At 38.0% G+C, this 15891-nt stretch overlaps 1 protein-coding gene across 4 annotated transcripts in view; it reads left to right on the top strand.

The window, feature by feature from the left end:
• SLC44A1 (solute carrier family 44 member 1) overlaps positions 1-15891 on the top strand; it is a 195727-nt gene that overhangs the window by 123854 nt on the left and 55982 nt on the right. For all 4 annotated transcript variants that reach the window (XM_057720151.1, XM_057720150.1, XM_057720148.1 and 1 more), the window contains exon 13: positions 11018-11155. In XM_057720151.1, coding sequence (XP_057576134.1) covers positions 11018-11155 — 138 coding nt within the window. The remainder of the gene's footprint in view (positions 1-11017; positions 11156-15891) is intronic.

The raw sequence follows: 15891 nt of genomic DNA, 5'->3' as shown, positions 1-15891 counted from the left end.
AAAGGGTGAGAGTCCTGTGGTGATGGTGTTGAGCATGCCTGGAGTCTGCTTTACTAGAGTTGTATGGTTAATATGAAAAAGTAGGTATGACCTTTATTTAGCAAACTACATATTTGTAGCTCATTATACTCTATGGATGTAAAGTATTTGGAAAGTCATTATTAAAATAGTAACAGCCACAACATTCTGCAAAATGGCATTCTTTAAAGTTTGGTTTGGGACCAAGTCATCTTCATCAAAAAAGCTGATGGATGCACTAAAGATAATCATCATTACATTTTGTATCCGTCACTAAGCAACTTATTCTCAGAGAGATGTGCTACCTCAGCTCTCTGTTTTCAGTTCCCATAGCCACCTTTTGCTCTCGCAGTTTCCAAAATGTGCAGGGAATAACTTCCTTCCAATGCTTGACGAACTCCTACTGATCCTTAGTGATTCTGCCTGAACATCACCTCCAGGGAGCTTCCCCTCATTACCCCAGCCCCTCCTCTGAGTTTCCACAGCACCAGTCCACACTTCTGTGAAAACACTAAGAACACTATGTGGGAGTTGTCTGTTTACTTCTTCATCTCATCCTTTAGACTTTTAGCTCCTTAAAGGCAGGATCTTATTTTTGTCTCTCCAGAAACTGTCACAGTGCCTAATATACAATAGGTGGTCTTTAAATGATTAGTTAATCAGTGAATATTTGGACTCAAAAAGGACTAAGAGGGTGATATAAAACTGTAAGAATCTCAAAAAGGAGATGTGCAGATATCCTTCAGATATACTGAAGGAAGAAAACAAATCATATGATGTCAAGATGGTCAGTAACCAGGTGAAAAAAATCCAAAGTTTTCAGCTCATTCCAAGCTAAACATTAGTCAGCAATTTAGTCTCAACAGTCCTGAGGTGTATTATCCAAACTACAGGTTGGTCTTTCTTGTACAGGTTTTGTCCATTTTGGATCTTCATTAAGTAGGCATGATGTTTGACGATTCAAGGGAAGCATTAAAATAGTAGTAAATCAAACATGGGAGCAAAGGTTTAGGGAGAGTGATTCTGAACTCATACTTCGAGTTCTCTTTGGGAATGTGAAGTGTTGCAATGTGGGAACTGATTACTACTCAAGGGTCATGTTTTCTGTTTTCATAGGAATTTTATTTTATTTTTTAATTAATTTTTATTGGAGTATAGTTGCTTTACAGTGTTGTGTTAGTTTCTACTGTACAGCAAAGTGAATCAGCTATATGTATACATATATCCTTTTGGGGTTTATGTATACATTTTTTGGATTTCCTTCCCATTTAGGTCACCACAGAGCACTGAGTAGAGTTCCCTGAGATATACAGTAGGTTCTTGTTAGTTATCTATTTCATACCTAGTATCAATAGTGTATGTATGTCAATCCTAATCTCCCAATTCATCCAGCCCCCCCTTCCTCTTTGGTATCCATACGTTTGTTCTCTACGTCTGTGTCTCTGTTTCTGTTTTGCAAATAAGATCATCCATACCATTTTTCTAGTTTCCACATATATGCATTAATATGCGATATTTGTTTTTCTCTTTCTGACTCACTTCACTCTGTATGACAGTCTCTAGGTCCATCCACATCTCTACAAATGACCCAATTTCATTCCTTTTTATGGCTGAGTAATATTCCATTGTATATTTGTACCACATCTTTATCCACTCCTCTACTGATGGACATTTAGGTTGTATCCATGTCCTGGCTATTGTAAACAGTGCTGCAGTGAACAAAGGTGTGCATGTGTCCTTTTGAACCATGGTTTTCTCTGGGTATATGCCTAGCAGTGGGATTGCTGGATCACATGGTAGTTCTATTTTTAGTGTTTTAAGGAACCTCCGTACTGTTGTCCATAGTGGCTGTACCAATTTACATTCCCACCAACAGTGCAAGAGGGTTCCCCTTTCTCCACACACTCTCCAGCATTTATTGTTTGTAGATTTTTTTAATATGGCCATTCTGGTGGGTGTGAGGTCATACCTCATTGTAGTTGTGGTTTTCATTTCTCTAATAGTTAGTGATGTTGAGCATTTTTTCATGTGCTTGTTGGCCATCATAGGAATTTTATTTGAAATGAGGTCAACATGTTGAAGACATTAGAAAACTTCCTGCCATGACAGGTTAAGTGTAAGTACCAGTTGCCAGTAGAATTTTTTTTTAATATTTATTTATTTATTTGGCTGAGTCAGGTCTTAGCTGCAGCACACAGGATCTAGTTCCCTGACCAGGGATCGAACCTGGGCCCCCTGCATTGGGAGCACAGTGTCTTAAGCACTGGACCACCAGGGAAGTTCCAACCAGTAGAATTTTTTAACCCTTGTTTTGTTTCAGAGCTGGATGGGTGCACCCATCTCTCTGAAGTATTTAAGATGTTGGGAACCATGGCGGTACTGAATAAATGAGCTCCTGAGACTTTTCTAAAATTCAAGAAAACAATTGGGTATAAGAGCATGATCTGCTAGTGCAAGAAGGGACACTTTTAACGCTATCACACACATTCAGCAGTTGTAAGCTTAGCACTTTGCTTCAGATGAAGCCGTAGCTGGCACCAAGATAATGGAGTCAACTCACACCTTTCGTTTTGTCTCCTTTACTTTTTTTATCATTGCTTTCAAAATGAGTTTCTTTTCCCATACACATAGGAATGAGTCCACACTTTTATAGCCTTGTTGGAGAAGGTACAATGGATAACTGAGGGGAGGCCCAGTAAAGGGAGCCAAGGTGTTGAAGACCTGTTTCAGTCCCCAGATGTGTAACTGTTTGGCAAACTTAGTGAAACCTCTGAGTCTCAGTATCCTTCTTCAGTAAGTGGAGAAAAATATATCTGTTCTCATAGGCTTTAGGTTGGGGATGAAAGACAATGCAGATAAATCAGCTCTTACAGGGTCTAACTCTTGGTAGACACCTGATAAATGTTACAGCTCACCCTCCACCCCATTTTATTTCTTTATAAATAACTCCTCATGTTTTACTCTAAGATAATAGAGCTATGACCAAGATAATTCAAAAGGTAGTTCTACAAATGTATCTATTTTCTCTAAAAATAAAACGCTGAAGCGTTTGGAAAACCAAGACAAGAACAAAACATCACCCGTGATCTCCCCATGCTAATATAACACTTACTTTTGTTACCAGCAAAACTGCAATTCCTCAGTTCTTGACCTCCAGAAGGAAAGAACTCAATCGAGAGAGCAGTTTTAAGCAGCAGTTTTATAAGCAAAGCAAAAATACACTCCCGAGAGAGAAGGGGAGCAGGCTGTCTGGAAACCAGAAACAGCCCCACAATGGGGGTAGGGTTGGTTTTTCAGTGGTGGAAAGCACCTCCCTGTGTCCTGCATCATTTGACTGACAAGTTGATTGACAGCTTTAGGTTATATAACTTTTCCATTCGTGCGCAGGCACTTACCTACAAGTACCCAAGCGAAACCCACACAGGACAGGGGCAAAACTGCAATGCTAATTTATTATAAATACAGCATAATGAACCGTGGGTTACTTTGAGTCACCGTTTAGGTTTCGTGTGCTTGCACCAACCTTTGCTGCAGGTTTTATCTTGTTTGGTCCTGATAAGGCTGGAAACTTAGGGGTCCTTGACCACAAAAAGCGAGGATCTCTAGGCGTGTTCTGATCACCAGTGTGGGAGCGAAGGATGACCCCGTCCAGGACAAGAAGGGGACCCGCTCATGTCTACCTACCTAACATTTTCGTTAAAATACTTATTATTAGCTTTGAGGAAAAGTTTGCAATATCTTACTTCAATTAATGTCTGATAAGCTCTAAACCTCATTTGTAAAATGGGTCTAATAATAGTATCTATAGTGCCCCTTACGGTGAGAATGAAGAGAGTCTACAGTGGTCTGAGCATGTGCGAATCTTATTCCATAGTACTGTCCATAGTTAATTTCTTTTACATTTTTATAATGTGTAACAGTGTTTATTTTCTCTTGTCAGGTCTGTTTGACTTTTCTTTCATGGTTTCTTACTTGGCTTTTATACTTAGGAAGGTTTTCCCCACCTCAAGATCCAATAATTATTCTAGCAATTTTTCTTATAGTCCTTCAGAGGTTCCTCCTTTTTAAAAGGAAAAAAACAAAACAAAACTTAACTCTTTAGTTTATCTTGGACTTAATCAGTTGTCCCAAGACCAGTGAGTGATTAATCTATCCTTTCTTCTGCTGTGAAACGTCTATTTAATTGTGTATTAAATTCTTACGTATCATACTTGAGTCTATCTTTGGGCTTTCTTTTCTATACCATTGATCTGTTTATTCTTCTACTAGTACTGTTTTTTTTTTTTAATTTTAAAAAAATTTTTATTGAAGTATAGTTGATATGCAGTATTATGTGTAAGTTACAGTACAGTACTGGAATATTTAATTATCATACTTCACTAAATATCTCAAATCTCCTGTGATGCAAATCTCTCTCATTCTTATTTGTCAGAGGTTTCTTGTCTTAGTCACCTGTTTATTCTCTGAGGTTATCTTTAGGGTATTCAATAGAGTACAGTGAAAACATAATACTAATTATAATGCCGGCTAACATTTATTGAGCACTTACCATGTGCCAGGCTCTGTGGCTCACACTTCACATGCAGAGTCTCTCATTTGAAGTTCTGTTTTGTGTAGTACTCTCTGCTCTCTGGAAATGATTAACAATGAATCTGTTAATGTTCTTTTGCATCATTTTCCTCCTATCCTTTTTTTTTCTTTTTTCTTTTTTTTAAATTTATTTATTTATTGGCTGCATTGGGTCTTCAGTGCTACACATGGGCTGTCTCTAGTTGTGGCAAGCAGGGGCTACTCTTCATTGTGGTGCATGGGCTCTGCATTACGATGGCTTTTTTTGCGGAGCACAGGCTCTAGGCACGTGGGCTTCAGTAGTTGTGGCACATGGGCTCAACGGTTGTGGCTCATGAGCTCTAGAGTGCAAGCTCAATAGTTGTGGCACGTGGGCTTAGTTGCTCCACAGCATGTGGGATCTTCCTAGAGCAGGGATCGAACCCGTGTCCCCTGCATTGGCAGGCAGACTCAACCACTACGCAACCTAGGAAGTCCCCCTCCTGTCCTTTTTTTAGCTGTCACTCCTGATGTCAGCATGCAACCCACAGTCAAAAGCCTTGAGCAGGACTGGACAACACAAACCCCTGCAGGGCCAGTTGGAGTCCATTACACCACTCCTGTAAGTGAGTGCAGCAGCCAGGATCTAAAGCAGTAGGGAGCGATAGAGAGTGGTCAACTGGAGAGCTCATTTTCCATCCGAAGAAGGCCATCACTTCTTAGCTCTAGGATACTGTTGCCATGTGAGAATTTATAGACAATTTCTAACTCTTCCAGTTTTCTAAGAGAAGCCAGAATTCTGGATGTTTGCATTTTATCTCCTGCTATTAGAATGTTGACAACTAATAAAAAAGGAATAACTTTGAGTTAGCCACAGCGAACACTGTTCTGTGTTTGGGCCACACAATGTCAGTTTTCCATAGGCCGCCAATTTATTGCCACTGCCTTAGAGAATGTAGAGGATAATAGAGAAGAGTGTTGACATGGAGGCAGGATGGACCAGAGTCATTGTGCAGCACAATATGAAATTCCATAACCCCAAACCATGCTTCAGTGCCAGACAGCATGGAAAATACAGCTGGCTTCAAAAAGGAGCTTTAGATTTTTAAAACAAGTCATTAAATATGTATAGCATAGGTGCTAGAGTTTTACAAATAAACAGAGTGAACTGTGAACAACTCTTTGTTTCTGCAGGTGCTTTCCTTAATGTGACAGGAAAATGATTGTACCTCTAATCTAACATACAGAATTCACTTTAGGTAGAAAGATTGTTGTAACTAGAATCTGTTTCTTTGGGGGCATTGGATTACTCAGGCCTTGGTTTACTTTGACACTACTTGAAGGTAGTACATTTAACACTGGAGGGTATCTGCTCTCTGGCTGATAAGCTCCTAAGATTATAAAGCTTTTCTCTACATAGTATGAGTGGGAGGTATTTTTTGAGTACCTACTTAAATCCTTGATAAGCACTTTATATATATTATCACTTTCTCTCCACAGCTCTGTAAGGAAGGCACATTTCATCTGTTTTATACATGAGAATATTGAGCCTGGTACAGTGTAGCAGGTCACATGACCTAGAGGTGGAAGAAGTTTTCAGATTTAAGTTTGCCTAGATCTTGCCACGACAACGCAGTGCTTCCTGTGGTTGACCCTTGAACAACACAGTTTTAAATTGTGTGGGTCCATCACAGATGAACTTCTCACCCACCTGGTGAGAAGGATTTAATTTTAAAGGGAGGAGGAGTGAAGCCAATGGTGGGAAGGCACATGCATTAGTCTACCCGGGAAGAGGCAGGGCTTTTTCGAGGGAGTAGGGTGCCACCCCTTTTTTATCCTGTTTTGGTCCTTAATGTATGGTACTTGCCACCGGTAGGTATGTTGTTTAATATGCAGATATAGTAGTCAAAGCAACATATAATGAAAAAAATGTGTGGGTCTACTTACACATGAATTTTTTAAAATAAATACCATAGTACTACACAGTCCACTCTTGGTGAAATCCGTGGATGTGGGAACCACAGTTAACATAAATTATGAAGTTTTATGCGGATTTTTGACTCTGTGGGGGGAGTTGGCACCCCTAGCCCCTGCATTGTTCAGGGGTCAACTGTATACACGTTTTTGTGCAACTTAAAGAAAACTGTAGTTTATTTTAGAGACTGTGCAAACATCTCAAACTTCCATGTGTCATGCTATAAACTAAGACAAGTGATGGTTTTAAAGGCAATCCATTTAAATTAAGATTCGCAATATATTTTTAGTTCTTATGCCCCTAAAAAGGTCTAAATATTTATAGTCGAACTGAAGGAAATATATGGTATAGGTTGGACTTTGTGTCCCCAGAGTCCCATCCACGTGGTTCATCCCTCACTCAAAGTAAGAAAGGGATCATGTTAATTACCGTTTCCCTTATTTAATGTGTAATGATCCAGAGATAGAGTTGTACACACGTGTTCATCTTTTCCTACCATTGCTGTTTAATTTGCCTCTATTAAGTGAGTTATTATGTAAAGATTTTAAATTTTAAGAGAATTTCTAGGTCCTTCAATGAAGAAAAGAAAGGTGTGGGAAACGTAGAAGCTGTGCTCTGGGACCAGTGTCCCCGCAGGACTGGGTTACCTGCACGGCAATCCTCTGCACTACTGTATTTTCTTCCACACGACCGTCACTTTTTCACTATAACCTGTCACACAAAAATGCACACACCAGAGACCACTTGGGCTAATAGGCATCCTTTTAAAAAGATTCTTGGATGGTGATCGTCTTTTATCTTGCTTCTGAGAATTGAATAGTCTTTAAGCCTGTGTCCTGCCTGAGCAGATGTTGGGCCCAGACTAAATGTTGATCATTGATGCCTCTCTGTGGGCAGTTTAGCTCAAGATCAGGAAGGCTGTCTGGGAAGAAGGCGGGTGGGCTCTAAAAATCTCAACTAAGCAGTCTGCGAAAAGCTCAGAGAACAATTAGGGAAAACCACAAAGGACACAGAATTTTTTGAGAACCTTAGTGTGAATCCTTTAGAGGAAGAGGTATAGAAGCAGAGGGAAATTTCAATGGCCTGCTATGATCTTCAGCACATTTTTCTTCCTGAAGAGGTCATCTTGACCTTTATGTATCACATGCAGCTCCTCTTCCTGCCTTGGGAGTGGGAAAAAGTTTATAAAATGTCTACTTACTTTTTTCAGTTAGGTTGAATATAAACAAGTTGCATAGATCTGTAGGAATATTGCCAAGAAGGCTAAATTCCTATGAGCATATCCAACCCTGGAACTGAGGAGTGGAGAAAAGAAATCATCACTGCCTCCTTTCATGTCTACAAATAGCCTTTTGCTCTAAAAGTAGATGGAATGGGTGGAGCTGGGTGGAGGAGAGAAGAAAGAAGCAGCAGAGGAAGAAAAAATAATTCTCAAAGGAACTGAAGCTTCTGAAAATTAATGCAAGCAACCAAAAACCATTTGTAGTTTAGTTTGGAAGCGCTGGGTCTGCTCCTAGACTCAGCTGGTCTGATGATAACAGAAGAGAGATTGGAGGTGTGTGGATCCTCTCTTGCTTCTGTCTCTTCTTTCAAGGAAAGTTATGTTGAAACAGGAAAGGGGAGAACAACATAGTTAAGAGTTGTTGATCCTCATTGAAAGGGTGGGATTTAAGACACCACCTAGTTGACTTAAATGGGTCATCCAGTATCCTTGATTCTAGACATTATAATGATGCTTTTTTACATCAGCATTAATAACATATGTGTAAATATGTGGTTATACATATATATAGTATGTATATAGTTAATATGGTAGGGTATTTTTCCCTGAAAACCTCTTATTAAATGGTTTATTAGCCCCTAGATCATGTCTTAGGGGAAATAAGGTATTTCTCTTCAAGGAAATTACATCTCAGATCACAAAAGACATTTGTCAGTTGTTGAACTGAAGAATTATAGTGAAAAATGCTACAAGTCTGGAAGTTTTGGAGAAAGGTACTAATAGACTGGAAATGAGCACATGTGGTTTGTATTTCAAAAGAGATAAGAAGGTGGGTTCCATAGACTGTAAGTGAGGTTGGTATTATCTTTGGTGTTACTCTAGAGCAGGTGTCAGCAAAGTTTTTCTGTAAAGGACCAGATAGTGAATATTTTTGGCTTTGTGGGCCTTATATGCTCTGCCACATTTTCTGAGTTCTGCCATTGTAACATGGAAACAGCCAACACAGTTTGTAAACAAATGAACATGGCTGTGTTCCAGTGAAATTTATGTACAGAAGTACAGATTTAGCCCACAGGTGGTAGTTTGAAAACCTTTGCTCTAGAATAAATTGTTAAATAGGATTTTTGTGTGTGTGTGTGTGAGTACATAGGGAAATGGTGAGAACTGGGAACTCATCTAGGTTCTTTGAGAATAGATCAGGCTTAGGAAGTTCTTTATCATTTTTCAGCTGAGTTACTGTTACACAAGATCAAAAGTACAGTTTATTTTGATGTCATGAGGCATTTGGCAGAACGTTTCAAAAGCAGCTTTATAGAAGGTAAAGAAATGTGAACCACTGCAGTAGGTAGTTAACTCTTAACTCTTTGGTGCCTGCTGTCTTTTAGCTGATAGGAAGCACTAGCAGATGACAGTATAAGTGAGCAAGCAGCAATGAATGCTACCGGGACAATTTGATCATATGATTGCCTTACAGTGTTGTATATATTAACTTCTGAGATGAGAAGACCTGCAAACATGATATAGTTATATATTGTGATGTTATGCCAGTTCGTATGATAGAATTTCATATATTAAAATCATACTGTGTTTCTCAAAGAGCAACATAATTTCCTGCTGCTCCATTACTGAAAAAAGTTTATGAACCACAAGTCACTATTCAGTGCAGTACTCTCTCCTTGGCCCTGAAAAGTTCTGCCTTTTTAACCAATGGAATTAATCATATAATGGCAAATTAAATTTTCGATGACTCAAACCTCATCTTCATACCAGGTTCCTAATAACTAACACCAGGTTCCTAATAACTAACAAGCATACAGTTGAAACACTCATAAACTAAAGACTATCTCTCCTGAGCTCAATGTTTAAAACTTTTCAGACAACACAGTGTAAAATAAAGTAAGCCCTCCATGTCCTGCAGTTTTCCAGCAACTTCATATTTTGGAGTCACCAACAATTTCTTAAGTCAGCACTAAACCAAAAATGTCTCAGGACTGTAAGTTTTAATTCCAAAGTCCATATACTTTCCCTTCCTTAGACTGAGACATATTTCATGCTATATTACTTATTCACATTTCCCAGAAAATGCCAGTGCTATTCTAGAGTGTAATGTAAAAAAGAAGGAAAAAAAATCAGAGCAATCAAAGTGATCAAAGAAAACATGGGGCAGCAGAAGCAGGTGTGATTGAATAAAAGTATGTCTGGGGACTCAGTACTATAAGAGACAGAAAGCCAGCTCTGGGCTAAAAGAGAGCAAGGGTGAGAAGAGGGTGGGAGAGGGAGAAGAAGGGAGAGATTCTTAGCAATTTATTAGCTTCTATAACTGAAAAGTCCGGAATCTGGCTAGGTCTGTTATCAGGCAAACATTGTCACCAAGTGCAAATACTTGGTTTCTCTCTCTGCTGTGACTTATATTTATGTTGATAAAATAGCCATGATAATTCACACCCTCACACGTTGCTGTCCAGGAAAATGAGAGAGCTGCTCTGTCGGGAGCACCTATGGAAGAGAAAGGAAACTTTTTTTTTCCCAGAGCCGGAGGAGACATCTTTTACTTTTCATTGGTCTATTAGTTTGTGTACCAATCCCTGAACCAGTTGTTGTGGTTAGAACATGCTGATTGGCTTACATCAATCAAGGCCCACCCCCAGAGCTGGAGGTAGTGTCAGCCTCACTCAGGCTCCAAGAGAATGGGGAAGGACTGTTTTCTTAAAGGGGATTTGGGGTCCTGCCCCAGGAGGGAGGGGTATAAAATCGGCAACAAACAGCTGTCTACTGTAAGAACCATGACATATGACAGCACAGAAGAAAATACCAACGAGGAGATGTTCCAGATAAAACAGCACAGCAGTCTGATGTCCTTATATGAGTGTGTGTAGCTTTTAAAGCATCACTGAAGTGGTAATAATGCATCACTGATATGCATAGTAATGAACCCAAGATACATAGGAAAGGTTAAATTATGATTTGACTTACTAAGACAGGGAAGAAGTTAATGAATATTGGAAAGGTTTATATGTGTTTTAATAAATATCAATGTTTTTACAGGACTAAAACTAGGCCAACTGAGAAGCTCTCTTTACCGTATCTGTTTTTTTTTTAATGTTTCATGTTTCCTTGTGCTTAATCTAATCTGTACCTCACCAAAACCATGGGTTTAACTGTGAAATATTTTTACAAGCTATGCTTTAACTATGTTTGGTTTAAATCTTAAAGATTACATTTACTGATGAAAAATTGTTTTTGCTTTTGTCCAGAATGCATACACAGCCACAGCTATCAACAGCACCAACTTCTGCACCTCAGCGAAGGATGCCTTTGTCATTCTCGTGGAGAATGCTTTGCGAGTAGCTGCCATCAACACAGTGGGGGATTTCATGTTATTCCTAGGCAAGGTAATAAGACCAAGTATATTATCTGAGACAGACAGTAATTTTTTGCGTATGCATATAGTTGCTCTTTAATTTCAAAAATACATGTAGCCCATGAAAAAACTAGAAGTCATGTAATATAAAGCAAGCACTTACAAAACCCTTAATATGTGTCAGGCACTGTTCTAAGTACTTTACATGTATTGTGCTCATGTAATCCTCATAATAAGTTTGTAAAGGAAGTTCTATTACTATCTTCATGTTACAGATGGGGAAACTGAGGCACAGAGCAGTTAAGTAATTTGCTCGTGTTTCTCCTTACATATTTTGAATTAAGAAACAGTCCGTGTAGTGGTTAGAGGCACTGCATCTGGAACCTGACTGCCTGAATGTAAGTCTTGGCCTGACTGTGTGACCTGAGGCAGGATACATAACCACTTGTGCCTCAGTTTGTCCATCTGTGAAATTGGGATAAAAATAGTACCAAACCCCTAGAGTTGTGAGGATTAGACTGGTTAATACATGTAGGATACCTAAGATAGTGCTTGACACATTGCAAGTTCTTGATGGATATTAGTAGTCATCGTTACTGTATACGAACCCCTTAAAATAGAGTTGTTAGGGAATGAGACCTAACCATCCTCAAAAGTATCTTTTTATTCTATGCTGTTAAAATCTGAAAAATATTAGATAACGTTACAGTTGGGGTTCATTGTATCTATATTTCCAACCATAAAATACTCAGAAAATTTGAAACATTAAGAAAATTATACCATCACTATAACCTAATAACTTATTTTTATATTCCCTCCCAGTGTTTTTTCATAGGCTTATATTTCTGTAGTCTAACAATTCTAGTATACATACCTATTTGTTCTGCCCTTTTCACTTCATATTCTATCATATACATTTTTTGTATTACTTTGATAAACTTCATAATTACTCATTGTCATGAGGGCCACTATTCCATCAAATGCTGTTCTCTGACTACTGAACACTTAGGTTACTCCAGCCGCTGTGCCTTTAAAATTTTTTCTTTTTTAATATATTTATTTATTTATTTATTGGCTGTGTTGGGTCTTTGTTGCTGCACATGGGCTTTCTCTAGTTGCAGTGAGCGGGGGCTGCTCTTCATTGTGGTGTTCAGGCTTCTCATTGCTGTGGCTTCTCTTGTTGCGGAACATGGGCTCTAGGCTTGTGGGCTTCAGTAGTTACAGCACACAGGCTCAATATTTGTGGCGCACAGGCTTAGTTGCTCCCTGGCATGTGGGATCCTCCTGGAGCAGGGATCAAACCTGTGTCCCCTGTATTGGCAGGCAGATTCATAAGCACTGTGCCACCTAGGAGGTCCCTAAAATGTTTTTGAAAAGGAAAAAATATTTGAGGTAAAAAGGCATTGATTAGCACTGTAGTTTTAAGTTCTCAGGCAACTGTCATCTAAAAAGAATTACAAAACTACAGATAGTTATTTTGAAAATCTGTGATTAAACATGCATTATGACTCCTGGATTTGTTTTTGTCATGTTTATCCTTCCAATAAGAAGAAATTTTTTTATAGTAAGAATTGAATGAGTTAATTCATGTTAAGGAATGAGTACAGGTCTGAGCCTGTTACTAACCATTACTATTATTTATGTGCTATATGACTAACTCAGGAAGGCTTCAGATTTTTTGTTCATTTTTTACATATTTATGATTGACCCCTACTGCTAAGCAAGATATAAAACAATTTAAAATAAAAACACATATATGCAGAGCAGTTAAAATAAAAGAGAAATAAGAAGCCGTGTAAAGAATAAGGGAGAAAATTATACCAAGTGGCAACATTTGATCACGATGGTGATTTTAGTAACTCTGATTGAGACACTTGCTGGTACCAGGTGCTGAGGGCAGTGCTTTATGTGAAGTGTTATATTTGGTCCTCCCCTGTAAGGAGAGCTACTACTATTATCTTCATTTTACAAAGGAAGCCAAAGTTTAGAGAGCGAAGTAGGTTGCCCAAATTTAGAAAACTTGAATGTGGCAGAGCTGGAGTTCAGATTCAGATCTGTCTGACTTCAAAGTTTTTAATCACTATGTGTTATAATTGCCTTAACTGACATTAATTTTGTCCCTGAGCCTCTTTTTCTCCCCCCTAAAGCCTTTTGATTCAGTGATTATGATGATGGTAAACTACCAGAGATAATTCTAAACACAGCATTATTTAGAGTAGTGACCAATTATAAACAATCTATTGCCTAACAGTAAAGGTTAGAAATAATAAACAGACTGTTCACCTATTAAACCATGTTTTTTATTTTTTTAATTTAAAATTTTCTTTTGGCCACACTGTGCGTCTTGTAGAACCTTTTGTTCCCCAACCAGGGATTGAACCCTGGTCCATGGCAGTGAAAGTGCCAAGTCCTAACCACTGGATCACCAGGGAATTCCCTAAACTGTGTTTTTTATTAAGAGTTTATATTGTGATAATGTATATAATAAATGGAGAAGCTGAGGAAAACTACTAGACTATCACAGAACTGTTTTAAAATGTGCATAAGAAAGAAAGAAAATTATTATCTCAAAGTGTTAATAATGATTGTTTTTGGATATTGAAAATATGAGTGATTCCAAACCCCTCCCCCGACTCTACCATTATATGATAAAGTTTCTATATTAAGTATGCATTTCTCTTATAGTGGGAGAATATACGCATGATAAAATACAGTGTTTTAAAATTGGCTTTGAGTTTTTCAGCAACCTAATAACCTGTCTGTCAAAATTTTTTCTTTAGGTTTATCATAACCTTTTAGTCGTTCAACAAATATTTATAGAGTGCCTACTAGTTATGTACTGGGGCTATTCTGGGTGCTTCTTTTATACTAGTCAGTAAAGAGAATTTAAAATCTGGTAGAAAAGGCAGTTTTATAGCCCTTTTTTCACTTCATGTTATATTATGAGCATTTCTCTTTTTATTAAAAATGTTTTAAACATGGTTATATGGTTGTTGTATCATTTATTTAACAAGCCTCTGGGTTTGGTTTTGTTTTTACAGTTGAACTTCTCTCAATTTTTTACTATTATAAAGTATGCTACAGTGAAACTTTTCTGTACCAATTCTTGCCCACATTAATACTTATTTCCTGAGGCCAGAATCCTAGAAGTGGAATTAATGAGTTCAAGTACATAATAGGATTTTTGATATGTATTTCCAAGTTGCTTTCCAGAATAATATAATTTTGAATAGTATTTCTAATGTCGTAACCAAAGGAAAAAAAAACTTTTAAAACCAGGAAAGATAAACATTTTTTAAATTGAGAAATCAAAAAAGGAGAAGGATAAGAAGAGAAAAAAAAAACTTATGGGTTTCCAACATACTAAGATAAATTCTTGTTTTCCTTTTTCAAAAATAGAGTTCTGATCACAGAAGTATATTTTTTGGTAATAGGATGTTTGATTTTAAAGATTTAGACACTCTTGTTATAAAGGATAAATTACTTGTGACACAGTAGAAGAGATCCTACACAGAGTAGGATGTAAGAAGCCTCAATGATTTTATGGAATGGTATGTAATAAATCTTTTAAAGAGTTTCTTTCATTACAATTAATGAAATTAATGGCTACTAGTATGCAGAAATAGTTTTTGATCAAATAGTTCAGCTAGATAGATCATATTAAACATTATGACAGTGTCAGGAACAAATTATTAGTACATGCAACAACTTGGATGAGTCTTGAGGGAATTATGCTGAGTGAAACATGCCAATCCCAGAAGATGTTATAACTACTGTATGATTTCATTTGTATAACATTCTTGAAATGACAGCATTATGTTGTAGAAATGGAGACCGTATATGTGGTCGCCCAGTTAGTGATGGGGAAGGGGGAAGTAGGGATAGCTATAAGAGATTAAAGTGAAGGGTGCTTGTAATGATAGAAATGTTCTGTGTATTTATCGTATCAGTGTCAATATCTAGGTTGTGACTTTGTACGATAATTTTACAAGGTGTTACCATTGAAGGGAACTGGGTAAAGGGTACATGGAATCGTTCTGTGTTACTTTTTACAACTGCATGTGAATTCTTAATTATCGCAGAATTTAAAATTTAATTTTCAAAACCTTAATTTTAGAAAGAAAACAGAAGACAGTGTCATGGACTCATTTCTTTGAAGCCTCAATGATTTTTATGGAATGGTATATTAGATTTGGAAGAGACCTTAGCTACTCTAGTTTAGTGGCTTGAGACCTGTGATCACTGTCCTATGGGGTCCTCAAAGATTAAGAATAACGATTTAGAAGTTATTTAAACATTTTTAAGCCTAATAGATATTGCATATTTACGCCAATAAAACTATACCAGAGAAGAATCAAGATGGCGGAGTAGGAGGATGTGCGCTCACTCCCTCTTGCAAGAGCACCGGAATTACAACTAACTGCTGAACAACCATCAACAGAAAGACACTGGAACTCACCAAAAAAAAAAACCACCCCACATCCAGAGACAAAGGAGAAGCCACAGTGAGACAGTAGGAGGGGCGCAATTGCATTAAAATCAAATCCCATAAATGCTGGGTGGGTGACTCACAAGCTGAAGAACAGTTATACCGCAGAAGTCCTGAGGGTTCTGAGCCCCACATCAGGCTTCCTAACCTGGCGGTCCAGCAACGGGAGGAGGAATCCCCAGAGAATCAGACTTTGAAAGCCAGCGGGATTTGATTGCAGGACCTCCACAGGACTGGGGGAAACGGAGACTCCACTCTTGGAGGGCACACAAAAAAGT

This window comes from Hippopotamus amphibius, chromosome 2 (assembly GCF_030028045.1).
Source record: "Hippopotamus amphibius kiboko isolate mHipAmp2 chromosome 2, mHipAmp2.hap2, whole genome shotgun sequence".
NCBI classification, from domain to species: Eukaryota; Metazoa; Chordata; class Mammalia; order Artiodactyla; family Hippopotamidae; genus Hippopotamus; species Hippopotamus amphibius.
Note: the sequence above shows the minus strand (reverse complement) of the source record. Positions and strands in the feature narration are given on the sequence as shown.